We start from the raw sequence: 27,582 nt of genomic DNA, 5'->3' as shown, positions 1-27,582 counted from the left end.
GGACATATCACATCGATACTTTGAACCTTGCTTGCAAATAACTTTTTAGTATCTATTATTTGTCCTTCCCTATTCCTCCAAATACACCCAAGTTGATCTATGATGGGGAAATTATCTATCTTGGGTAGGGGTTAGCAAATGGGTAGGTTCTACCTGGACTCGAATGGAATCGACCTCGAATCGGCCTTGAACCATCCTACCCAATCTGTTACAGGGGCAGGGTTTGGTTCTAAATTATTGAAACCGGTCCCCACCCAGGTTGGTTCTAGAGTCCAGGGGTTTACCCTACCCGAACTGGCCTTGGTTGGCATTGGTGGATCCAAACTTACCTTGAAATAAACTCCAAAATACTTTTTGGGATGTGAAGATCTGAATCCGAGCACTCATGGTTACAAAGGCCATGGTCTCACTTGACCATTGAGTTATTCAAGTGATTTGATCATTTATTTTCATTTTAATATTTGAATGTGTACAATAAGTAATGTAAAAGTTAATATTTACAAAATTTAAATTTAAATTATAAGTTTTGAATAATGATAATCTACATATTAAGTTACTCAATTTAATCAATAAAGATAATATAAGTTTTAAACTATATATTATATTTATTGAAAATCAAATTTTAAGAAATATGATTCTTTTCTTTTCTTTTTTTTTTTAAAGGGAGAGAGTAAAGAAAAAATAGGTTCCATGGGTAGACCTCGGAACCAACTCCGGAACCATCAAGGTTAGAACCAACCTTCACAGGGTAGGTTCTGATTCCAAAAACCTAGATTTGACCCCTATAGGATAGGTTCCAAGTTCTGCCATGGAACCAAACCAAACTAAGCCATGTTCACCCCTAATCTTGGATATTGACCAAACACGAAACATGGATGATTTATCAATTAATCTCTACTGAAACTCCCAAGTTACTCAAAACATGGATTCAATTCATAGCTTGCCTCTGTGGAGGTATCGTCCAACATTAAATCATATATGATATGACATTTATTTGGTGATGTTTATCCAATGCTTTACCTTGATGTCATTTTTGCAAAACTACTAATTTCAAAGGATGCATCTTGTCCCATATGCAATCTTAAGAAATAAGAACACCTCTCCTATTGTAAATTCTCTCTTTCCAAATTTGATTAGTCTCTAGATTGATTTATTCATGGATGAATACACTAATTCAAACATTTGTTTTGCAAGCTAGGTATACATATTAATTGCTTCATACTTATAAAAAACATTGACAATTTAATCAATAATAGTGACACTTTTGTCTACATTTCTATTTAAGTTGTATACAAATTGTGTTTCTTCTGTCATCTACTTTACAAATTGTTTCCTACATGCACATGTGCATGTGTATACACAAATTTACTTAAACAGCCCTAACTACCCACATGTATATTTAATTATATAATGCTAACTCTCAGTAGTAGAATATTAGAATATTTAATCCCCTTGCTTGATTAATTTTGTTATACTACTCTAAGAAGTTGTTCATCAGTCTGATAAGGATAAGCTTTTGACTTATCTTTATACAACATCTAATGGAAATAAAATCTCTTGATCAAGTGTTAATCAACTTATCAAAGTCATTCTATGGGGGGCTTTGGAAGCTTGAATCCAGATTCTCAACCATAATATCCTTTTATTAGCACATTGGTTAGAATGTTGATTACAGATTAATTATGGGATATCCTAATCCCCTCTCTCACTTGTCTACTATATTTGTCTATCTTTTTCAATATCTTTCCCTTAAAAATGAAGAAGAATTGGTCTCACTGTGATCCTTGCATTAGTCATCCAGGTTGCTAGAAGCCTAGAACCTTGTTTTTCTAATCCTACAGCGTGCTTATTAATGGGTTAATTTTAAGGTGATTACTTAGACACCCCCAGTGGTTTCTAGTATTTACTAGAACCTATTCTATAGTTTGGAACAATTTTACTTATCACTGCTTTTCCTTATATGGGGAAAATCTATGGTGCGGCAAATCATAGGGGGGTGTTTTAGTAATATGCAAACCATTAGGTAGATTTTAATAAATACGTGAAACTATAGGGGGTATCTAAGACCCTTAATTTTAATATGAGATATTTTAATTGCATCAATTAGGTTATCTGAAAACCAAAATTTCAGAATATTCTTTGAATATACCTAAATATTCTTAATAATTTTGTTAGGATTTTGCAAAAATGAATGTTCATTAATTTTGCTACCCTAATTTGACCTATAAACCAAAATATGACTACTCATGAAAAAATGTTGCTGAAATACTAAAAAAAAATGAAGAAAAAGTGTTACTTAAGGCTGTGTTTGGTTTGATAGAAAATATGAGAGAAACACAAAGCAGAGGCAAAGTTACTTGAAAAAAATTGTGAAATTTCTTAAGAACTTTACCTCAACCTTTTGTGTCTCTCTTATTTTATTTATTTATTTATTTTGTCAAGCCAAACATACCCTAACAGGAACTAAGGGTGTTTAATACAAGGTTGACCTCTAAGAATGTTTCAAATATAATAGTTTCCAATGAAAGCTTGTATCAACTCAAGCGTGCAATAAGCACTTAATTAATCCAACTTGTTCAGTCCTTGAAGTGCTAGTTTTACCTTCAAGTGTTGTCATTAACAAACCTTGATTCCATTAAAAATCCAACCAAATATCCGGATCCGGATATTCGATCCGACAACAAAGAAGGTCTGTATAACCGAGAACGATTCTGGTATTTGCATGTCATGCAAGTCGGATGGATTGGTCTAGATTTATGGTGAATTCAGGTCCAATCCTAAGATTTGGGTAAATACTATAATTTGATGCATTCAAGTTGGATTTGGGTCCAGGTTAGGCTTAGGTTGGTTAATAAATCTATTCTAAAATTACACATGTATGTATGCATGTATGTGTATGAATGTGTATAGTTAGATTTAGGGGTGGCCACGAGCCGAGCTCTTCACGAGCTACTCAAGCTCGGATATATATAGACAGAGAGAGAGAATAAAATATATAATAAAAATATTATAATTATAATTATTGTAATTCTTATTTTTTTTAAATATTAAATAAAAAATATTTTTATATATAATTTTTTCTCAAATCGAACTCGAGTCGAGTTCAAGTTCAAGGTTCTAGTTCGAACTGAACTCGATCTTGGGCTCGAGCCCTGTAATACATTGGCAAACTGAGCTAGAACCTCATACTATTCGGTTTGGCTCGGGTTGGGATAAAAGGGCTGAGTTTGGACTACCTAAGGGCTAGGCATGAAACCCAGCCTGAAAAATAAAAAGCTCAAAATCTTAGGCCTTAACCCTAAAATCCAAACCCAATTCATAAAAAATTTCGGACTGGATCGGTCCGAGTTCAGGTTCGGCCCGCCCAGGTTTCACCCAGTTGGATTTAACTTGTTGGACTGCCGGACGGGGTCGTGGGTCCTCTCTGACATCAAGCCCGACAAGCTCCGCTCCCGATGCCGAGGCGCTCAAATCATACCTATATATATGCCTTATGGCCCTTATCCATTCAGAGCCTTATCTATTCTTCTTCTTAACCAACACGCATTATTGTTAAACAAAGCGTGATTCTCCTCGGAGACCTTACAATTGACATAGACCCATCAGATTGGAACAGGGCGAAGCCAAACTTACCACGTGGCAAACTATCACATGCAGAGGGTGGGACCCACGGTAACTCAGTTTGGACGGTGCAGAGAAGTTTTTACTGTGTACTAACTAAGATGGGTAAATTATAGTTATCTTGATCGTCTATACTTATTATGTGGGACCCACATAAGGCATGGCCCTGATCATATTCTACACGTGGCTCGTAATGAGATCTCCAGGGAACAATGTCACAATGACGACAGGTACGCGATGTGAATGCTCTGCCTGCCTTTGCGAATTGCGAGTTTGCGACTCATGCCGTCTTGGTCCCTCCCCTTTAAAGAGTTAGATCTGAGATAATTCAGTTGTAACATGGGGTGTACGCAGGTCGTTTATCTATTGTTGCTATATAAGTGAGTGAGTGGTGATGACTGGTGACTCATCCCATCACCAGACACCAGTTCCCACCACCTTCATCCCTCTTTGCGCTGTCTGCTCGAAACTTGGAAAGACGAGAGAGAGAGAGAGAGTGAGAGGGAAAAAAACTCTGTAAATTTCTCTTATCTTTGTTTGATTCTTCTGGGTATGCCTGGCAGAACCAGTAGAAGGCTAATGGTTTGGGGCTTACCCAGTGTATCGGGGGTTTTCGGGGTCTCGGCCATGGACGATGGTTTCGATGACATCTTGTTGAACCACGTTTCCATTGCTACTTCTTCGTCATATCCATCTGTGTACTTGATTGAAGCAACTGGTTCTGCGAAGCTTAAGATCGTTACTTTCAACAAGGCCTCTCCCGAGCCCCCCCCTGCCGTTGCCTCTGCTTCTGACAAAGAAGACGCGTGATTCTTCTTCCTTCTCTTATCTTCCTCTGTTTCTTGACTCCTCCTCCCTTTTGTTTTTCTTGATTCTTCTATTAAAGGAATTCTGCGTCATTTTCCTCTTATCATTTTGAAATCGTCATCGCCCCTGGTCTCTCACTCGGCAACGATGGCAACAATGAATGTGGTTGCTACTTGTTTAATTGTATCCTCCGACTCTTCCCGCCTTGACGGTTGTAAAGATCGCTTCTCTCTCAGGTAAAACAAAAGAAAGCAACTGAAACTCTCTTGTGGGTGTTTCTTTATTCTTTCTCTCTGCCAATTCTTTTTGTGAGCACTTCTACTGTTTGAGTTTATGTTTCTGTATGTAAATTTCTTGTCTGTTATAGTTTTACAAGTAGAGGTCGGACAAGGTTTTTTTGTGCTACCCCCCTTTCTTCTTACGATCAGGTATGATCGTCGATGGAATGGGAAGAAGACGCACAGGAGCCTTTCCCCGCTGGCTGCTGCCGCTACCCTTTTTAGCAGTCAGAGGAGGGCTTATTCGTCCCGCTCTGATATTTACCAGGAGGTCTGTTTCAGTTCCCCCTACCCATCGTTACAAATGCCGTTCTCGCGATTCCACACTTTACCATACAATTGTAGCATTCATTCATCTTAAGACCAGAATCAGAATCTCGCTCGGTGGTCACGATGATACGATGCGCCAGTCGAGAATTCGAGAGCTAATCGGCAGATTCTTCCTCTACCTCAATTTAAACTTTTTAATCTTTCTCATCCATCATCTCTGATTCCTTTGCTTGTCTGTGTAAAACTGTTGCAGGTCCACAAGGCCGCCAGGGAGAAATTTACCCAGGAAATCTCCTTCCAGTCCAAGGATAAAGACGTTTCTATTGCTAAGGTATACCCTACTCTCTCTATTAACGTCGGCAATTCTCTGGGGACCATTTTCTCTTTGACTTATTCGTCCATTTTCACTTGCAAGTTCTGACTTATCATACACACTTGCATTTCTGCTATTGGCTTTCTTTGATTCTAAAACCTTCCTGCATTGCGAACAATTACTTGGAATTCTACTCCAAATTTTCTTTCTTATGCTCTTTTTGAGATGACTGCGAGGCTTTGATTATCAACTGAAAATTGCGATTCACTTATAAAAAATATAAAATCAATATTTTGATCAATTCCACGCAGGTTTTTTCCTGAATCTTGATTTTCTAAATCAAACTTTGAAGATATTTTGGAATTTCAAGTTTCAATTGGAGAACGTTGTTCCTGTTAAGTGTACATATTTGTCTGTACTGAAGTTCCTCCTCCATTCCTTCAGGCTTTACTGTATGTTGCTACGGAAGATGAAGCATTTATGGCTTTAAATCGAGAAAAGGATGCCAAGTCATTCATGAATGAAAGAACGGATGCCCCAGTCCCATTTGAAGCACAAGAGTGGGATTGCTTGGAAGCTGTTTCTTTAGCTGGTAGGAGCATATATGACTGCTTGGATGAGCTGGATTCTATTGCCAAAGAAGTGGAAGCAGAGTTGGTTTCAAGGGATATAGGTTGTCATTTGGTGGAAGTTTTGGAGGCTGTGAATTTAGTTCTTTTCGAATCAAGAGGCTTCAAAAGGTTTCCCGTACTTCAAGACCCGAAGTATTCTTACTTGCCTTCGGTGCTAAGCTCTGGGGGTGGCAGTGGTAAAGCATTATGCTACATGTCCTTAAATATTGGCAGCTTGTGTACTTGTTCTCCTTACCATAATTGAATTCTCTCAAGGGCATATTCCATGATTTTCTCTTGGATAATTACATCATTCCTCTTTATGTAAAATATATTATCTTTTTCCTCAAGTGAACAAGAAATTTCATCTGATGTCATAATTACTCTGTTGGCACCACAGCAATTTTGCTCAGTGTCATCTATATTGAAGTTTGTCGAAGACTTGGTGTGACTATTGTTGGTTCTCGAGTTGGGGAAGATTTTTTGATTTGGCCCCAAACTGGTAACCCAGAGGTGTGCTAATTTTGCAAGTTTTATCCTTATATTGTCTCTATGCTCCTGTTTATTACAGTGAAAGTGGTTTATTTGGTTATGAGTTTCACATTATCCCTTCGTGACTAACATATTTACCCATTTCTGTGGTTTATACATTTCAAACCAGCCCTAATTACATTAATTTTAACAGGTTAACATCTTAATATTGCCTTCTCTTTCCTGCAGGAGCTTTTCAGGGTTTCATCAGGACATAGCATGTTTGCCACAGTTAATGGAAGGTGTGTGGAGGATCCTAGATCAAAGGCTTCTGACTTGACCAGCAATTCACTTTTAGGGCTTGATATTGCAACCAATAGAGACATCATTGGGATAGCTTTGGCTAACCTGATTGTAAGTTGTATTATTGTGATTTATAAAGGCATTTTATCTCTGTCAAAGTGTGAATATCTTTTGAAGATAATATTACCTACCTCATATTGTTTTCATTATTGCATTCAATTATTTTGTTCCATTTGCAGAGGCTTCATTGGAAACGGGCCTCAAGGATGAACCGTGGATTGATGCTGACTTCTCCACTCAGGCCTGTTTATGATAAGAATGGAAAATCAGGCAATATTGATGGTTCAAAGGTTCCTTTGTTGCGCCCTCAAGATTTGAGGTAATTATTCTTCTGTTCTTTATCTTCTATTTATATTTTCAAAGTTTATTTTGAAAGACTTCACTGAGGTAATATTTTCATAGTTAAATAAATGTATGCAAGACTGAAATAACAATAGATGGGAACATGGAATTTGGATTCTACAGGTCATTTTTGTGCCTCAAATCTGAAGGGATGCCTAAAAATATTATCTTGTGGTTATCTATTGCATAATCTTTAGGCAACTGAGCAAGCTTACTTGTCTTTCTTGTGATATCATAGACCATCCATGGTAGATAGTTGCATCTTTGTATAGATTTTCTGAAAGTCATTGGGTCATGCTCCTTTCTCTGTGTTCTAATCAGTTCTTCCAAGGACTCACCAAATGGATGAATTATCCATGTTGCGTTGTTTCTTTTGTGGTATCTCCCTTTTCTTTTTCTATTTTATTCTTACACTGCTTGTATACATCTAGCATATATGATGAGATCTATCAATCATTATTGATACTTTTTAAGTGTCAAATGAAGTTATTGTTAATTTATAACATTTTCTATCTAAATATCTGATTATTACCTTGTGTAAAAAGCAATATCAAGCAATTAGTTGTGACAACAGTTTTGCTCTTCTAATTCAAGAGCTTTGTAATTGATTCTCCTTATAAATTTGTTTTTGTGATTATTCTATTGAAGTAAATGGTACATGCATTAAAATGCTATTATCTATAACTTCTTCCTGTCTGTCCCGAAAATGAGTGGCAGAAATGCATATGCTGAGATGGACAAGTGGAAAAACTAGAAAGGATAGGATCAGAAATGAAGTGATTTGTAGGAATTTAGGAGTAGCTCCAATAGGTGATAAAATGAGAGGAAGTATACTAAGATGGTTTGGTCATGTGCATAGAAGACCATCAACAGCATCTGTAAGAAAAAGTGAATTTGTTACAAGTTGAAAGGGTTAGAAGGACAAGGGGTAGACCAAAAAGGACTAACATTAAATAGAATGGACTGGTGAAACAGGATTCATGTAGCCATAGCCATAGTGAGGCTATGGCTAAAGATTATGCAACACAGGCGTTCCTTTTCTCTGTTCCCTCTGGGCTCCTGGTTCCATCCATGCCTCTGCAAAATCTGTTCCTGATTCCACCACAACACCCCCCCCCCAAAGAAAAGAAAAAGAGGAAAAAAGAGAAAAGTAACTATTCTCTCAATCAAAAGAAAGAAGGATATAGGTAAGCTTTGACCAAGAGCTGGTTTGAGTTTCTACTCTTAATCATTGACCACTGAGGCACAAAGATCAATTCCATATGAGAGTCTGGGATGCTCTTCTACTTAATATGGTGTACTATCTTATGATTTGGCGATCTCCAACCAAACTTGACTGGTGAAGTTATGGCAATTCAATGATTTAAGTGCATGCTCCTGGGGGTATTTGAGGATGTGTAATGAGGAATTCCTATGTTTGCTTAATTTGAACTATATATAATTTATCTGAGTTTTGAGGACTACAGACTTGGTAAACCTGCATTATCTTATATTTGAGGGTCAGTTGGATCCTTAATGTGGCAACGTGGTTATGGAATTAATAAGCTACAAGCCTTTTTCCAGTAAGAAGGCATTCCTAATTGATGAATCTTTAGATAGAGAAGCATAACAACTGGTAGAATTTATCCTTGTTAGTCAGGGGTTTAGTCAGTAGCCAGATTGTGGGACAGATGCGAGGAAGTGAGGGCACCTTCTTCTACAAACCTTTTTCCAGTAAGAAGGCATTCCTAATTGGTGAATCTTTAGATAGAGAAGCATAACAACTGGTAAAATTTATCCTTGTTAATCAGGGGTTTAGTCAGTAGCAGATTGTGGGACAGATGAGAGGAACTGAGGGCACCTTCTTACACAAGTGAATCATTGTTGGTGGAAATGTCAGTCACACAAGTCTACCTTTTTCTCCTAGTAAAATTCTGTGTTGGTGTTTGTAGAACCATAAATATGTAAGCATTTTAGAACATGAGTGCGGATGGATGGGGTGGACCTTTTTGAGTGGCTTTGTGACTAAATGGATTTTGGTAAGATGTGATGACTGTACAAACTGGCCCTAACTGCCTTATGAATGGTTCTCTAGATATTTGGATGCAACTAGATGAAGTACACTGGCTTTGGTGATGACTGCTATTGATAATAGCTGGTGGTCTTATGCTGCATTTGATTAGACATGCTCTACAATAAATGCAGTAGGGCATATTAACCATGATTGCCTCTCATGTTTGCACTCAGCATTGCAATGTAGATAATGGATTATGTGGACCATGTTCCAGGGATTTGCTGATAAATGAGTTGACAAGGGTGCACTACTCCTTCAGTAAAGTCATGTCCCCACCTGCCAAGTTTGTCTAGCCCGGAGAAAAAGAAAATAACCTACAGTCAAGTCATGTATTGGCTTTTCTTTTTTCATATAGTAATATCCTAATTTTATAATAACTTTATCCATGATGAGTTTTACCACTACTTTTTTAGATGGCTGCCTAAAATATCCATGTTAGTTAATGCTTTTACCACTAACCTACAGTCAAGTTGTGGGACGTGACATTTGTTGTCATTCCTTGAGCAAGAACAAAGGGTAAAAAAGAGGCATTTGTTTGCTATGCCATATCTGCAGGGTTGATTTTGTGTTTGAAGGAAAAGAAAATAATACTTCTATCTTCTATTCATTCAATCTGCATATAAAAATGGTGATGACATTTGTTGTAGAATTTCTAATTCTTTCTTTTTATTTATCTGTTTCCCAAAAAAAAAGAAGTTTTCTTCCTTTTTATGTTCTCATGTTCTCATGTAATGTAATTTTTTTTCTTATATATTTCTATAATGCAGGTTGGCTATAATGGCATCAGAAAGATTGTTGATTCTGCAGCCACATAATTGGGCTTTGAGGAGAGACCATGGCATGCTTTTATACTACAGCAGGTGTGTACATATCTCTAGTCTTGTATGGTAACTTTTAAAATTGGTTATATTGATTTCTCTGAAGGTCTTTAATTAACTCTAATAAATTGTGGTCGATGTAGGGACTATGGAGAGGCAGTCCAAGAGCTTAGCATATGCATGGCATTTGCACCTGTAGAGGAGGCAGAAATTCTTGAGCCATTTGTTGAGAAATTGCATTTGTTGCGGCTTGAGTCATCATGGAAGTCTTTGGACCACACTAACCGATTGGCAGTTCCTTGACTTCTTGTACACCAACTTTTTTTCTTTTCCTCATTTCTTTTGAGTTTTTGTCATAGATATGCTAGAAGAAAAAGTGGAAAAACAAAGAGCTATATCATATATGTAATGGTCTCTGTAATTTTGGTCTTGTTTTCACTCTGGTTCATGTATGGTATCAGTGAGTGAGTTGAGAATCGGCAGATTAAAATATAGGTCTTTCTCTCAATGACTCTAGAGACATGTAGTACAATGTTTTCGACACTTGAACCTAGACACCTTTAGTTGAGTCAAGAGAAGATGCTTCCCACTTTCCAGAACCAGAGAAATACGAGATAGAATCAGATTGCATGATGGATGGATGGCGCATACCAATCCTTGTCCTTTTTGACCATTGACGAGAGGCGAGAGCAATTAATAAATCCTATTCCAAGACACAAGGGGAGGTGGTTGCATTACAGTGAGCGTTAAAGTCAATTTATTATGCAAGCACACTTTCCGTCCGTCTGTGTTTAGATATCCGTCCTGCTGCCTTCATGAGTGCTTGGTCAATGACTCAATGGTCCAGACTCCAGGCCTCCAGGGGGGATGTATCTCTGTATATCCAATCTAACAACCTTAAATAAAGGTAGGCATCCAATTCTGATTTCTGATGTAGACAATAAATAGCCTATTGATTCACATTCAGTGGAGTGGAGCCGTGGAGGTTCCCCCAGTCCCTACCTACCCTTTGCTGGCCCTATGTTTCTCAAGTCCTTCACAGTTCACAAGATCACATCACATCCAATGCTGGACTGTCGGGTAGAGGATTGTGTACAATTACAAATATGAATCATTGGAGCATGATTCATGCTCCCTGTGGTCGATACCCAATACTTTGACTTCTTCTGGCACTTGCTAAAATTTGTTAGAATCTGCAATTTATGTATCTCAGAGCTTCCTCAATCTTTCTATCTCTTAGATCTATATAAAACTCTATTATTCATCAATTAATCCCAACTTCTAAACCCATATTTTGATATCAGCGAGTAGGGTTTAGCTTGGTCTACAACTACAATCGTGAAATCAGAGCCTGGACTCTGTTTCATCGTGGGATTTGATGGGTGCATGAATCCAATCCAAACCATGGGTCAGACTGTTGGACCATTAATTTAATTCATTAAAAAAGTCTTTTAAAGCTTGTTCACATCAAAACAGGCTTTTAAAGCTCGTTCACAAGATGTCCCCAGTCAAGAGTTTTTGAAACATTAGGTAGCCGATGTCAGGACAAGTCCGGATCTGCTATCCACTAGAAAATTACCCACAAGACATTACAGCCGAACATCAGGAACATCTCCCATGTAGGTAGTGTAGATCCGAGCAACTACACTCATCTGGTCCAATATCGATTAGATATGGCCAGGCGGAGATGGCTTCTCAAGTCAATCTATGCGGTGGGAGCAAACAAATTGAAGTTGAATTCCAATTGTGACGTTGCAAGTTGCAAAAACAAAACAAAACCAACCGGTTTGAAAGAAAATTGATTCTTAAAACAAAAACACAGAAAACATGTGCAAGGGCACGACCATGCACGTGCAAATAGAGTTTACATTGGCGCCTCACAGGGCCCAATTACCGTGTATTGGGAACATCTCCCAATGACTTCCTAATGTATGCTGAGACGTGCATGTGGGCGTCTGCCATGTGATCTCGTGCAAATAAGTTTACATTATATAATCAAGTTTAACTTTATGACCTACAGGGAAACTCAGGCAAGTATCCTTTATATAATATATAGATGTTTTCATATGTTATTTAATATAATATACTACAAATTATATAATTTCTACACTATAAAAATTGTTTAGTTTTAAAAATAATTATTTTGATGACTTTAAGAACATGTATTGTTTTTTAAAATAAATCAGCTTGTTTTATTTTTGAAAACAAAAACATGGTTCAAAAACATATTTATTGTTTTTCTTTTTTTTTTTTTTTCTAATGCGGCAATTTTTACAAAAAATATGAAATAAAAAGCATTTATATCCTAAAACATGACCTCTACCTATACATCACTAGCTTTCTTCACAAATCTTTCAATTTACACGAGTTTGTTGTGTTTGTCAACTTGCATTCTTCCCCTTCAGGATTGGCTTGAACCTAATCAAGGTAAATGTGGAATTCAGTCCACTTTCAGACTCTAACCAAGCTGCAACATTAAGGTTGTATTTGGTGACTTCAAATCAGCCCCCCACAATGTCCCACAGCACATCCTCGCCGTTTATTGGGAACATCTTCCGATGATATACCAAAAATAATGATGTCATCATTAGAAGATGTTCCCAATACACAGCGGGGATGTGCTGTGGGACGTTGTGGGGGGCTGATTTGATCTCATATTTGATACCATTGCTGATTTTAACTGAAACATTTTAGGTTGATCGATATAAATTTGCATATAATTGTTATTTGAAGTTATTTATGATTGAAATAGGCATACCTTAAAAATACATATGTGAAAGGCTGTTTGTAGAAACATCAAATTGGTGTTTCTTGATTCACGGGAGTAAAATCTAATCATTCTATCTGAAGTAACTCTCACATATGATGTGACAACACATTTCTCACCAATTCGTATTGATCAACCCAAATTGTTTTAGTTTTGGTACTTTTGGTGTTCCAACCTACATTATGCCACTGTTTGTAGTTGAATTCTATTTGGTGAAAAATGTGTATTTTTTATCCATGTCATCACCATATTGTTGCCACATCAAGCAAAAAAAACATCAAATTGATGTTTCTTAAAGCACCCCTGATTTATGTTTCAAATAAAAACATTTTATGACTATTTTAACTTAAAATACTTGTAACCAAACAGAAAATTGACCATTAAACTCAAAACATATAAATGGCACACGATGTGGCAGTGCTTCAAGTAGAAACAGCTATATTACAAAGTACAAACATCCCTTAATTCAAGAGTGGATAATTATGTGGATGGTTTTATAATTAATAGGTCCAGTCAGTTTTCTCTCATTTTTTTTTCATGGGCAAGGAATTTGCAATCAAAGATTTGGGCTCGTTACACTGCTTTTTAGGTGAAGGTGATGTTTTGAGACCAATGTGCCGTGTAAATGTTGGGTCTAAAGTGCTACACAACATCATAGCCATTGAACTTCAAATGGTGAGGCTTTTGAAACAGTCTATATGGCATGTTTCAATATAGGCTCTATGTACAATATATAGGTCATGTTTGGTACCATATTGACCATTTTCTCAGATAACATTTACATGTTAGAGATGGTAAAATGGCTCTATGTACAATTTAGCCAGATAGGTACCATTAGGTGCCACATAGACTAAAATGTAGAAAATGTTGATACATTGTAAGAAGCTTTATTTTAGTGTTTTTTTTTCAATGGTATATTTCACATAATCTAAGGTATTTAAAGTTACTTGAAATGCTTCAACCACACAATAAATGTAAGTGATGGAACTACATGTCTACATGGCATTGATGTGATGCAATAATAAAAATATTCCACCACCTTGTTGTTAGGAGTGCAACTTGGGCGGGCCCAGCCTAAGTCCAAACAAACTCAACCCGAAATTTTACATGGATTGGGCTTCGCTTTTTGGTCCTTAGGTTGGGCTTGGGCCCAAGAAGTTGGGCTTTTTTATTTTTTAGGCCAGTCCTATGCCTAGCTCTTAGGTAGCCTGAATTTGGCCTGAGCTTAGCCCAACTATACACATTCATACATATATATGTATATATTTAAATTTTCATACATATTTACATATATACATAAATATGTGATACATATTTACATATATACATAAATATGTGATACATATTTACATATATATGCATAATTTAGAGTGGGTTCATTGATTAACCTAAATGCATCAAATTACAATGCGGGTTGGGAAGCCCAGGTTGACCATAGCCTGGCCCAACCTGACCGAATTGCACCCCTTGTGATTGTTGCTCTCCCAATTTTGAAGTAAAAAAAAAAAATAGAGAAAAATCTTTGTCATCTTGGTGACCACTAGGAGTCTAGGACTGGAAAAGCTTCTATAGTTCTGATTGGTAGTTGTTACTAATGTATTGTTGTCCACTCCACTGTACATCTATTGGTTTTTTGGTGTTTTGTTGCTTGCATCTAACTAATACAAAACCCATAAGAGCATGAACTATTGCTGGTTTTGCACCAATATTATTCATTGTTTTTGGGCCATTGGCATATGTATGTTTCCCTCTTAGAAGTTAGAACTCTTCTTCTTAGATTCTTAGATTGATATTGATATTCTTAGATTGTAGTGAACTCTCCTTTTTGGAAACTAAAGGGAAATGTATAAAGAAAAGAAACAAGAGTATCAAAGCAACTTAATAAATAACCACAAGCCATTACATTCTAGAATTTTAATTTTTTAATACCCAAAAAGTAAAAACATAAATATATAAACACAGAGGTGACGAAGAGAAGAAACTTGGGATCATTGATTTCGATATCTAGGATTATGCGGTTCAAATGAAATATTTGGTTCATTGCCTTTTCCAGAATGAACTCAATGAATCATTTGAACTAAGAAGGCTTATTAATCTCTGTTTCTTCACCAAAAATATATTAATCTCTGACATGATTCGACTTAATCTCATATTTTTAAGATTTCTTATCTTGTAGAAGAATCATTCAGATTCCAAATCAGAATTGTTTTGTATTCATCTTTCCAATTAAAAAAATGTCCAAAAACCATAGGTTCTATAACTTAGATCCTCAACGCATCTCTGATTTGAAGAAGTTTTTACATTTTCTATATTGAGATCTCTTTTACAATTGTTTGATATTAGTAATAAAATTTGTTACAGTTTAGAACAACTAGAGATGTTGTATGTTAGATATACTAGAATTCCTTTTATCTTATGTAGATTCTGTGGATTAATTGCTCTGTTCCTGACATAAAAACAATGAAGATCTAAAATTTTTCCAAACAAGTATTGATGATCCATGGAGAAATCATGGATTTGTTGGGGCATTAGTTATCTATAATATCTGCTAGCTTCCGTTTTATGTGAAATGACATTAAAGTTTTATATTTTTTGTTGCAAATTAAATTTTTATATTTCACAGAATTGAATATGTGTTAATGTCATTTTCTTGTTCATGGTTGGTGTGCAAATATTGCTTACTATTGATGAATAAATGTGGCACTGTGGCAATTTTTATGTAAACTTTTAATTTTAGGTTATTCTAAATATGACATCACATTATTGGATGGAAGAGTCATCACACCATGATGAGGGAGAGAAGTCGTCACATCATAAAACAGGGAAATCTTCACACCAAGAGATGGAAACATTGGGCCATGGTGAATATAAAACCATTTCGTCCCAAAATGAGGATTATAGTCGCATACCCACTCCATTATGTCATTTTTTTACACAGCATTCAAGCGCAATTATTGGTCATGTACCTCTTCCACCAAGCTATACCTTTAGTATATTTTTAGGTCCTACAACTATTTTGACTAGTCAACATACTAAAAAACACATATTAATTGGTAAAGTTTGGTAACATATGTAGATGATAACAAAAGATGGAGAATATTAGATTGTTTGTAATTATTGTAAGACTTATCTTAAGGCTACTAGTAAGCATGATACCAAGATTTTGCATAATCACTTATCCTATTGCCCGAAAAAGAACAATGGGGATATTGAAACTTGTTTAAAGTAACAAAAACAAATTGTGGTAGACAAGAAAAATGATAGGAATGTGCAATTTGGTAACTTTACTTTTGACCCAAAAGTATCTAGAAAGGAATTTACATATGCCATTATCTTACATGAGTATCTTCTTTCTATTGTTAACTACATTGGTTTTAGGAGATTTGTTACTAGCCTTCAGGCTCTTTCTAAGATGGTTTCTTGCAATACCATCAAGAAGGACTTTATTAGAACTTATGACATTGAGAAGGAAAAGTTGCAAAATATTTTACGAAAAAATGTAAGCCAAATACTAGTGACAACTATATGTGGACTTCTAACTAGAAAAATGGTTGTATCATCATCACAACTCACTTTGTTGATGACAATTGGGTGTTGCAAAGCCGTATTTTGAGGTAATACACTTTCTATTTTATTAAATATTCATGATATACTATTTTTTTTTATTCTTTTCACATTCAAGCCTTGTTTTCTTTATAACTGAATATGCAATTTGTTTTGTTTATGTTACAAAACTTAGGTTTGTGCATGTTTCTACACCTCACACAATGGTGGGGCTTGCTGATAAGTTAATTAACGGTGGGCTTAACATCATGGTACATAGAGACAAAATTATCAACCATTACTATAGATAATTGCATTTCAAATGATGAGATGATTAACATAATTGTTGACTAGCTATTTCGGCATTGGTTGCTTAATAAAAGTGTTGTTCACATGTGATTTTGTGCCCACATTATCAACATAGTTGTGAAGGATGGGTTGATAGTTATAGAAGATGCCATTGAGAAAATTCGTGATAGTGTTGCATATTGATCAACTACTCTATCTAGGGTTGAAATTTTTGAGGAAATAATATGTCAAATGAAATTTAGTTGTTCTAAGAAGTTGATTCTTGATTGTAAAATTTGTTAAAACTCTACTTATTTGATGTTTTAAATAGCCTTAGAGTATAATGATGTTTTCCCTAGATTAAAGCTTAGGGAGAGACATTACTCTTGTATGCCTTTTAAAGAAAATTGGAACATGGCTAAGAATATTTGTGAGAAATTTTAGTTTTTTTTTTGTTCAAAATATCATACTTCAAATGTTTACTTTGTCAGAATTTATGAGGTTATGGAGGCTTTATATAAGTGGATGGCATCTTTAAATGAAGTGATAAATTAAACGGCAAGAAAAATGTTTGAAAAGTTTGACAAATATCGGAGTGTTGTACATGTCGTTACAACAATTGTAGTTATTTTGGACCCTAAGTATAAATTAAAGGTTGTAGATTTCTACTTCTCATCAATTATGATAATTTTGCAACACGAGATTACAAATGTTAGACATATTATGACTTGATTTAAGAGTATCAATCTAAAGCTAATGAGGTGTATACTATCCATCCACTTGATGGATCAACTTTGAATTTGAAAAGAAGGGAGTTGGATGGTGATGAGGAGGAAGAGGAGTGAGGCATAGAAAGGTTGGTTCAATTTCTTAAAACTAAATCTTATTGTGTGAATGTAAAATCTGAATTAGATCATTATTTAGAGGAGCTTGTGTTGCCATGGACCAAAAAAAATTGACATTGTTAAATGGTGGAAGACAAATGGAATAAAATATCTCACTTTACAAAAGATTTCTCGTGACTTCCTAGCTATCTTAGTTTTTACAGTGGTATTTGAATCAACTTTTAGTATTCATGGGAGGGTAGTTAGTTTATATCAAAGTAGGTTTCACCCAGATACTTTGGAGGCTTTGATGTGCTCGCAAAATTGATTATGGAGTGAAATGGAAGGTAACAATTATATCTTATTCTTATTCTTAAAAGAAAATATATGCAATAATATAAAACATTTAACTTTTTTTTCTTATTATAAAATATCTATATATGTAGGCTCTTCTTCAGCAGTTGATTCAATGTATATATCTTCAATTGAGGATGATATTCCAATGGAGGATTAGGAGGCAAAAAGAGTTATTGAAATAACATTTCTCTTATGTCACTTAGTTTTATTTATTTGTAACTTATACTATTTTGTTTCATTCTCTTATATGGAAGGGTTCTATGTAATGTTGGTTCTTGTTGAATGTTGTTGGTTGATAATGAATTTTGAAAAACTCTTTTTTATATACTTAATATTAAACTTAAAGAAAAGTTTAAATTGATCATATGATAATCAAGTGGGGCGAGTCGAGATGGGTTTAATGAGTTTGGGACGGGATGGGTTTAGGAAATTGAGAAGAAAAGTTAGATGGGTTTGAGATCAAGGGTACAAGGGCGGATTTGAGAATGAGTAGGAAAATTTGCATGGGTATTTTACTTGTTGCCATTCTTATAAATGATAACATTAAATTGTATAGTAATTTGAGTCTAAAAAAACTTAAAAATTGGAAAACACCTTTGAGTTCTTACAAAGAAAATAAACCTAAGCATAACAAGTTGAGTCATCAATAAAACTCACAAAGTATTTAAAATCCAACCACGAGAGAATTGAAGATGACCAAACATTAATGTGTATTAATTGAAAAGGCACATAAGCATGTTCAGAAGTAGGAAAGGGCAAAATATGATTCTTACTAAAGCAAAGCATTTGATGAGGGTGAACAATCAAAAGCAAACAAGTAATCCAGTTTCTTGGTAAAGGTTGACAAATGCACTGATATCATAAGTTCGAAACATTATTACAATTAGTGAAATCAAACTAGAATAAGTAGAAAATAGACATGTGTTGGAATAGAATGAAGCCTATTTATTTTCAAATTCTAGACTAAATAATTAGCCCATCTTTAATAAGTTGACTAATAGAAATTAAGTTTATAGTTAGGTTAGGAACAAACGAGGTTTTGGGAAGATGGAAACATAATGATTTGGAAGTGGCAAAAAAAAAAAAGATCATCACAACAGAGGATATCAAATTATCACCATTAGTAGTAACAATATGGCTTATCCAAAGGATAAGGTTTAGGGATTAACCATAGAAGGCCCTTGTCATATGGTTAAACACCAGAGTCTATAATCCAAAGATGAGTAAGAGAAAAACAAAAGTAGGAAGACTCACTAGACATGTCAATAGTAGAAAATGTAGGAGAGATAGTAGACAAAATCTTTTCTTTTGTTATAACACCTGAAGTATCACCTTTGGTAGCATATTTTTCAAGGCGACGCCTGAAGTATCACCTTTGTCATAACACCTGATGTATTTGCTTGGATCGTGTAGGAGACTATTGCTTGTCCAAAAAAAGATGCATCAACCATGCCAAAATGGTTCCTAATTATCACACCAAAACCTAAGGGAGTAAAATCGGTCAATTCAGTTCGGTTTGGTTAGAACCGAAGACCTAACCGACTATTTAGTTTGACCATTTTCTCCAACTGAACCGAGCCGAACTGACCCTATCCAAATTTGGTTTGGCTTGGTTTGGTTTTCGGTTTGGTTGGGCCCTAATTCCACATAAATGACAAACATTGATCAACAACTAATGAATAATTTATAATTAATAATTGTTATTAATTAAAAATTAAAATGGCTCCAAAACCCAATGGTTTTAATTAATTAACTATTATTAATTAAAAGCTATGCCTAAAGCCCTATGCCAATGGGGAATTGGCAAATTTGACATTTTTCACAAATAATTAATAATTAATAAACTGTTAATGATTAGTCTAGTTTTTAATTAACAATTATTAATTAAAAGTTATTCACAAATAATTAAATCCCGATGGAAAATTGCCAAATTGGTTATTGGGAAATATAATAATTAATTAGCATAAAGTATTAAATAGATCACATTAAATATTTAATATACTTCATTAAATAAACACTAATTTGGTTTTTTGTTCGGTTTGGTTGAAAAACCAAACTGAACCAAAACAAAAAATCAAATCGAACCGATATCCAAACTAACCAAACCGAACTTACTTATTCGGTTTGGTTCAATTTGGCTTTTGATTTATCAACCGAATTTGAACACCCCCAACCAAAACCGGCTTTTCCCACTCCTAAAAAACTTCCATCCACATTGATTTTCGGGTATCCTTGCTCTGTCTTTTTTCAAAAAAATTTGTTTGCTTACTTCTTCAGCTAAGTGGGAAGAAAGCCACCAATCTTGAGGGGAAATCAGATTCCTCTTCTTCATCTTCCTACTAGCACGAACTGAGGTTGACAAAGGGTTAGGATTAATATCTTCAAATATTCTGCTGTTTCTATTTTTCCATATCATCCATAGCAGATAAACTGAGATACAAAGGATCTCCTCTTTTCTATTACCCATATTACAATAGAAGCCATACCATGATCTACACCATGCAACAAAGTTATTTGAAGCATAAACCATTTATGTTCTAATGTTTAAGTAGCTAGCAAACCATGCAGTTTTGGCATGGTCACAGAAAAGCAAAGCATGGAGTTTAGTTTCAACACTCATGTTACATATTGGACAAACTGGGTATTCTGCTGTACCTCTCTTAGCAAGATTTTCTTTCACTGGTAGGGCATTCCAACAACATTTCCATGGGATCAATTTTAAGGGACCACAACTACTTCCAATGCTTTCTCTCTAGGTTGCACCCCGCATTTATATTTTGGGATTGGGCATCACGCTGTGCTTCCCCTAAAGCTTTTGCAACAAAATATGTTGATTTGACCAAAAACATAGTATTACCTATTAGTCTCCAACTCAGTTTATCAGGCCAACTTTCAGCTGCTAAGGGGATATTAAGGATGTTTTGGGCATAATTGTTAATAAAATTTTGTCTAATTAAATTTTCATTCCATCTTCTTCCATCCTCCATCATGAGATCCTTTACCTTGTTTTAAACTTTCATTATTTGGTTTTGGCCCTTGGATCTTAAAACCTGGAATTTTTAGAAGCTAAGGTTATTTTGATATTATCTCTAGTGTTTACATTCCAACAACAACCTTGTTCCAAGATTCTTCGAGTTTAAAGAATTCTCTATCTTCCCCATGAACCTCTTGAGGGTAGATTTGGATTAAAAAAAAATTTATGTTTACTTCCCTCTAATCACTCTAACCCATTGGTTTTCCTTTTTTGTGCATAACCTCTAGGCTTGCTTGCATAGCAATGCCAAATTAACATAATAAGGGTCCTTGAATCCTAAGCCCCCACTTGACTTATTTTTGTTAATTATTTCCCATTTGACCCAGTGAATTTTTTTAGAACTATTTGAGTTGTTCCACCAAAATTTTCTTTGAAGTCTTTTTAGCTTCATACACACTGATTTTGGTAATAAAAAGCAAGACATAGTATAGGTCGGTAGGGAGGAAATGACTGCCTTCAGGAGGACTTCTTTTCCTGTAGGAGACAGGAGAAGGTCATACCAATTTTTAGTTTTCCTCTCTGTTCTTTTCACCAAATAATTAAATAAATATTTTTTTGATCCCCCCAATTTCTATAGGAAGTCCAAGGTAAATAGATGGGTGTTCTACTTTTCTCATTTTTAGTATTCTGGCCGTCAATTTTTAAAGCTTGTAATGAAGATTTCTACTAAAGAAAATCTCAGATTTTGCAATTTACCTTTTTGTCCTAAGGCTCTCTCATAGGCCTGAATAGTGTCCAGTATGACTTGCTCTTCTCTTGGATCAGCTTTGGTGAATAGGTAACTGTCATCTGCAAAAAAGAGTTGTGAGATAGTGGGGCACTCACTATTTATTTTAACACCCGTTAGCTGATTCCATTCCACTAATCTATTTAGCCTTCCTAACAGAGATTTAAAGATGATGAGAAACAGGTATGGGGATAGGGGTCACCCTATCTTAAACCCTTTAAGATTTGAAAGAATCACAAGGGGCTCCATTCACTAGAATTCTATAAAAACAGTGGTAACACACTCCATTACCCAATTTATCAATCTCTCCAAACCCTAAGCATTGGAGCACTTGTTTTAGAAAAATCCATTCCATCCTATCATAAGCTTTACTCATGTTTAACTTCACAGCCATCCACTTCTTTTTACCTTTTGTTTTTTTCATGTAATCTATAACCTCATGGGCCACCAAAAATCATATTGAATGAATCTTCTTGGAGTAAAAGCACTCTCATGCTCACCAATTAAGTTTTTTAACAATGGTTTCATCCTGTTTACCAAAATTTTTGAAATTATTTTATACACTGTTACAAAGACTTGTTGGCTTGAAATGTGATGGAGACTCTAGAGTTTTCACTTTCGGAATTAGAGAAGTGAAGGTGTTGTTCAACTCTTTCAGAAGGTGACCCCTTTCAAAAAATTGCCTCATTGCATTCATCACATCCGGACCAACAATGTCCCAAAATTTCTAAAAGAAGAAATTTGGAAGTCCATTTGGTCTAGGGGCTTTTTTTTTGGGGCCATTTGGAATAAGCTGCCTTCTTCCTCTATGACTGCTCTCTCTAGATCCTCCCTTTCCTCTTCATCTATTTTGGTTTCTAGACAGTTGAGGAACACTTCCATATTTGTTGGGTTTGAGGTCTTGAAAATTTTCACAAAATGCTGATTTATAATTTGGTTTATTTCCTCTTCTTTCTCATGCCAAATTCCATTTTCATCTTTTAGCTTCAAGATTCTGTTCCTTGCCCTTCTCTTCATTGTAACAGCATGAAAGAATTTTGTGTTCTTATCCCCATGATTCAGCCAATTGATTCTGGCTTTCTGGGCCCACATAATCTCTTCTTTTTTTAGGAGGTCTCTCAATTCTTCCTCTAATTGTTTTTTCCTCATATGGTCAATTAGGTTTTTCTGCTTCTTTTCTTCCTTTTTCTAACTGAGTTTTCAAAACCTGAATTTTCTTTTGGATGTTTCCAAAGACCTTTCGGTTCCAATTAATGAAATTAGTTGTATTTTTCTTTCGTTTTTTTGACATAATTGGAACTAGAAAGATCCTTGGAAAAATTTTGCCCAATTGTTCTTTATCACCCTTCACACTGGTCATGTTTTAACCACATTTCTTCAAAACTCAAGGGCCTTTTTCTCCATTTTGCTTCTCTGTCAGTACTAACTATGATTGGCAAATGATCTAATCCTAAAGTGTACACCACTCTATTTGATGCTTCTTCAAACATATCCCCCCACTCCTTACTGCATAGAGCTCTATTTAATTTTGCTCTAATCAGATTGGTTCCTTCCCTTTTGTATAACCATGTAAACCAAGGCCCATGACAAACTAATTTTTGTAGCCTGCAATCCAATAGGAAATTTCTGTTTCTTTGTAAATTTGTTTGGTTGCTTATTCTCCCTCCTTCATTTTCATTTTGATAAAATATTAAATTCAAGTCTCCCATACACAACCATGGTTCCTTTGTTTTTTCTACAATTCTTTTCCATTTCAACAAAAAAATATCTCTCTTCTCATTTTTTTCTCTCTATGAATAAATGGGCAACACCATTTCCTTGTGGCCTCATCTTCCACTCTTACATGTATGAAGTTTTCATCAGCATAAAGAATATCCATTCTAAAATCCGGATTTTAAAAAAGAGCAAGACCTCCACTTAATCCTTTAGAATCCACTCTCCAACAACTCCAGGATCTCAGATTCCTTAAGGTCTTACTACAATTTATTAAATTCATTTTTGGTTTCCATAAGAAAAAGGGCATCAATTTTTTCTTTGTTGAGGGTCTCTCTCAGGGCCTGAACTGTCAGGGAGGACCCAATCCCTTGATAGTCCCAGCCCATAAGCCTTATTTGGCACCTGTGCCCTAATACGGGTTAGGACCCTGAACCCACTTATTTTGAATTGGGTAGATTGGTATGGTGTTGTTTTGACTAGCACTGTATAAAGGCCAAAAATTCAAATATTTTCTTTTCCTATTTTTATTAGAGACAAGGGCTGAATTTTTCACTCCTTTTTTATTATTTTACTTTCCCCTTTTATTCCAAAATTATTTCAAAAGCCCATATTTCCTCTCCGCTTTTTTCCTTCTTTTCTTTACACACACACACACACTATATTCCTCCATTTTCCTCATTTTTTAACATTACTCTAAAATTTATACTAGTTTTATACTTTGGACTCTTGTTTAGTATTCTTTCCATCTGAGTTCTCAACATATTTGGGCAATGATAACTAAGATTAACAGATACAACATTGTATTTCAAATCATGCTTATTGAATTCCTTCGATTACTATACCTTTTGGCCTTTTCCTTCCGCTTATCCATTCTTCATTAAACTTCCTGTCATGTCCTCCTCCCCTGGCAATATCTTTCCCTTTATTTTTCCTCACCAGATTTTCTATATCTTCCCCTTCATCCGAATCTATAACCGTAACCTTTTGTTTCTTTGTACTTCACTTTGGTTCATACCTAGACTTTCGGTGACACCTGTCTCGTGATTCATGTACTGATGGTGTCCCTTCTCTGACGAGATTATCACCCAAAATTCTCTTTCTCTAGAAAGGAGGTTGCAGAAACTCGGATTTAGGCTACTTTCCTCTTGGAAGAGTCTTCTATGTGTCTGGCTTTTCACTTGTCGGAAATATTGCCTGTATTCTAGCCTTTTTGGTGAGTGGGCATCTTCTTCTCCATCAGGTCTACCACATTGAGTTTGAAACTTTGGTCCCATCAGAGTTTTCCTTGAAGATTCAGATGCTGAATTTCTTCAAGTTCATCTGTGTTTTCCTTTCTATTGATGAATTTGAAAAGGTCTCTATCCACCTCCGCTCTCAGATTTGAACTATACAGTCCTTTCATTGACTGGCACCCTAAACTCCTAGTTAACTCCTCTAACACTTGGCTATCAGTAACACTAGAGCAACTCCTTTCTTTTGTTAAAGGATTACCCACTTTAATTCTGGTTCTGATGCTGAAAACTCGATTCCACATTGGTTCTTACTATCTTCATCTTCTTGCTTTTTTGTATCCTTCACCGGTTCTCCCGCTATGCTAAGCATTTTTTTCTCCCCAATCCCAGGACATTTTTTTCTGGGAGGACTCCCAATATTCTTATGGTTATGCCAAGGTTAGTAAACTAGATTGAACCATCTGTAAAGCAGTAGCGGATACCCTTTAATAAGCCAAGGTTCTCGGCTTTGGAAAACTATACGGATAGACACATTTTAAAGTTTAGCAAAATTCGTTGATGCCAAATCCCTTTGAATCAAAGCCAAACCCCGCTTACCCATTGACATGGAGAAAGAAGAAAAGCTGCCAATTACAAGAGTTTGGCAAAATTTGAAATTAGATGGATAGACCATAGGATTCCGTTGGATTTTTGATTTTTGAAATGTGTATCTCATGGATTGGGTTACATAAGTAATGCCCAATTTGTTACCCGTTTATGTTGGATCGGAATAGAAAATAAAGTTGGTATTACGTTAGTACCCAAACTTTCAAATATGTGACTGTAATATCTAAACTTTTAAAAAGTGTCAAGTTGGTCCCTGCTACCATTCAAAAGAAGACACTGTTCTTCTATCTTGACACTAAACAGGTGAATAGAGCAACAACTGAATCTTTCTTTTTTTAAATAAGCAACACTCGTTAAAAAACACCAATTGTTTTATTAAGGATGAAGAAGGATATGGCTGCACATTTGAAAAAGGTTGGAGAGACACCCAATTTGAAACGGTGAAAGTGCGTTTATTTTTTTTTTTCAATGCGATAAAAAAGAAAGTTATTTATAAAAACAATAATATTGTATAATCAACGGAATAAATTTAGCTTAGGAGAGAGATCATATCCAATGGCATTAGTCCCCACCCCAGACAAAAGCAACGAGGGGTGATTTCTTGGAGGTGCCTATTGACGAACACAAACCAAAAATTCCAGAATCAAAACAAAAGTACTACGAAAATACGAAATAGAAAATGTTAAGGCTGTGTTTGGTTGCAATCCAAACACAAATATATACACTACATATTTACCCTTTTTTCTGTTTATGAATGCAAATATGGTTCACATTTTAAAACTTTTTTGCACTCATCTTGTTTGTTTGAAATCAGTGCAAAGTGTGGATCCATCATTAAATTCTCCAACTATCTTCTTTGGTATCCAAAAAAAATATACAATAATGCTCTCTTCTCAGAGTACAAAAGTGTCACAAAATACATTTTTGATAATCATTACTTTTACATATCAAACAAACACAAATCGAGGTACATAAATACCCCGGTTCGCACTTATATTACAAACAAACAAAACCTAAAGGAATCGAAGCAATGACAAGACTGACTTTGGGTGAAGGAATGTAGCGCCAAGAGAGCGAGCTTCCACTCAGGGTTTGGGGTAGTGGTGTAGTGGAGTTGAAATCAGCCCCCCACAAGATAATTTTCCACCACGCCCCACAGCTCATCCCCGTTGTGTATTGGGAACATCTTTCGATGATGTCTCATCATTTTTGATACTATCATCGGGAGATGTTCCCAATACATGGCGGGGATATGCTGTGGGATGTTGTGGGGGGCTGATTTGAACTCAGGTGTAGTGAAGCTCGTCAGCTGTACATATGGACGGTTTGGTGGTCCTATGGGTGACCACCTCGCTTCCAACTAGGGCTGTTCATAACAAGACCCAAACCGACCAAATCGACCAACCTGGTCCGATCCAACCCGAGTTGGCCAGTTTTTCTTCAGCACTGATTGGTTTCGGGTTACAAAAAACCATAAACCGATGGTTTGGTTTGGTTTCGGTTTTGTGTATGAAAACCGAAACTGAACCGACCTGAACCGACTTAGATATATATATATATATATATATATATATTTGATATATTTCAGTTTTAATATATATTTCAACTTTATTTCAGAAATATACATATTGTATATAAAATTTCTGATATATAAAATATCAGTTTTAATTCATCAAATTATTTTTAATTTCCAGACATCCAACCTTTGCTTTCTTAGATTTGAATCCTTTACCGTTCACACCAAAAAAATCATTTACAAAACCGATCCAAACGATTCAAATCGACTAAATCGATTTTACTTAGTATTGGGTCGGTTTCGGTTTTATTTCTAGGTAAACCAATCAAATCGAATCAATTGAAAAAACACTAGTAAACCAATCTAACCCGACCCATGAACTACCCTATTTCCAACAAAAGAGAAAGCCTTTACCCTTAGCCCTAATCTCAACCTCAACGACTCCACATGAGTTGCATTTCCTTCGTACATGGAAATGCGGGACTTAGGCTTCGAGCTCAAGGGAATCGGGTTAAGGTAACGAAAATTGGAGGCAATTTGTAGTGCCAATCGGAGGTCTGACTGAACCATAGTCATTGATCCTTCCATCTTCTCAACTTGGAGAATCAGAGGGTAGTCTTTTTTTTAAGGTAGTTTTGACATTTTCAATAGATAACCGACTGTCAATTAATCAAAATTTGCAGACCAATTTAACACTTTTTGAAAATTTAGATACAACATTGACATATTTGAAATTTTGGGTACTAACTTAAAATTCAGGATATAAAATGGAATTTTCCCTAAGGCTTTATTTGTTTGCGATATAAACACTAATCAGGGTATTTATGTACCTCGATTCACGTTTGCGAGTTTTTATATAATATGTTAAAAAGTAATAATTATCAGATAAAAAATGTATTGTTTGACAATTTTACAAAAGAGCATTAATATAATATAATTTTATATTTTTTATAATTAATTTTTTTACCAAAGTTAAATATTGGATTATAAGATAATTGGAGCATTTAATGATAGACCCACACTTT

At 35.4% G+C, this 27,582-nt stretch overlaps 1 protein-coding gene across 2 annotated transcripts; it reads left to right on the top strand.

The window, feature by feature from the left end:
• The first annotated feature begins 3,869 nt into the window (after positions 1–3,869).
• Positions 3,870–10,385, top strand: LOC104593399 (uncharacterized). Of its 2 annotated transcripts, XM_010253204.3 has the most exons (9): positions 3,870–4,664; positions 4,857–4,977; positions 5,230–5,307; positions 5,734–6,097; positions 6,301–6,413; positions 6,621–6,785; positions 6,914–7,053; positions 9,897–9,989; positions 10,091–10,385. In XM_010253204.3, exons 1-9 carry the CDS (start codon positions 4,576–4,578, stop codon positions 10,248–10,250), a joined length of 1,323 nt encoding a protein of 440 aa, XP_010251506.1. In that variant the 5' UTR covers positions 3,870–4,575; the 3' UTR covers positions 10,251–10,385. The 2 variants fall into 2 exon arrangements, with proteins under 2 accessions (XP_010251506.1, XP_010251508.1); XM_010253206.3 differs by lacking the exon at positions 4,857–4,977 and having other exon boundaries at positions 3,956–4,664.
• Positions 10,386–27,582: the final 17,197 nt, after the last annotated feature.

Source organism: Nelumbo nucifera, chromosome 7, assembly GCF_055504915.1.
Source record: "Nelumbo nucifera cultivar China Antique chromosome 7, China Antique-T2T, whole genome shotgun sequence".
NCBI lineage: Eukaryota > Viridiplantae > Streptophyta > Magnoliopsida > Proteales > Nelumbonaceae > Nelumbo > Nelumbo nucifera.
Note: the sequence above shows the minus strand (reverse complement) of the source record. Positions and strands in the feature narration are given on the sequence as shown.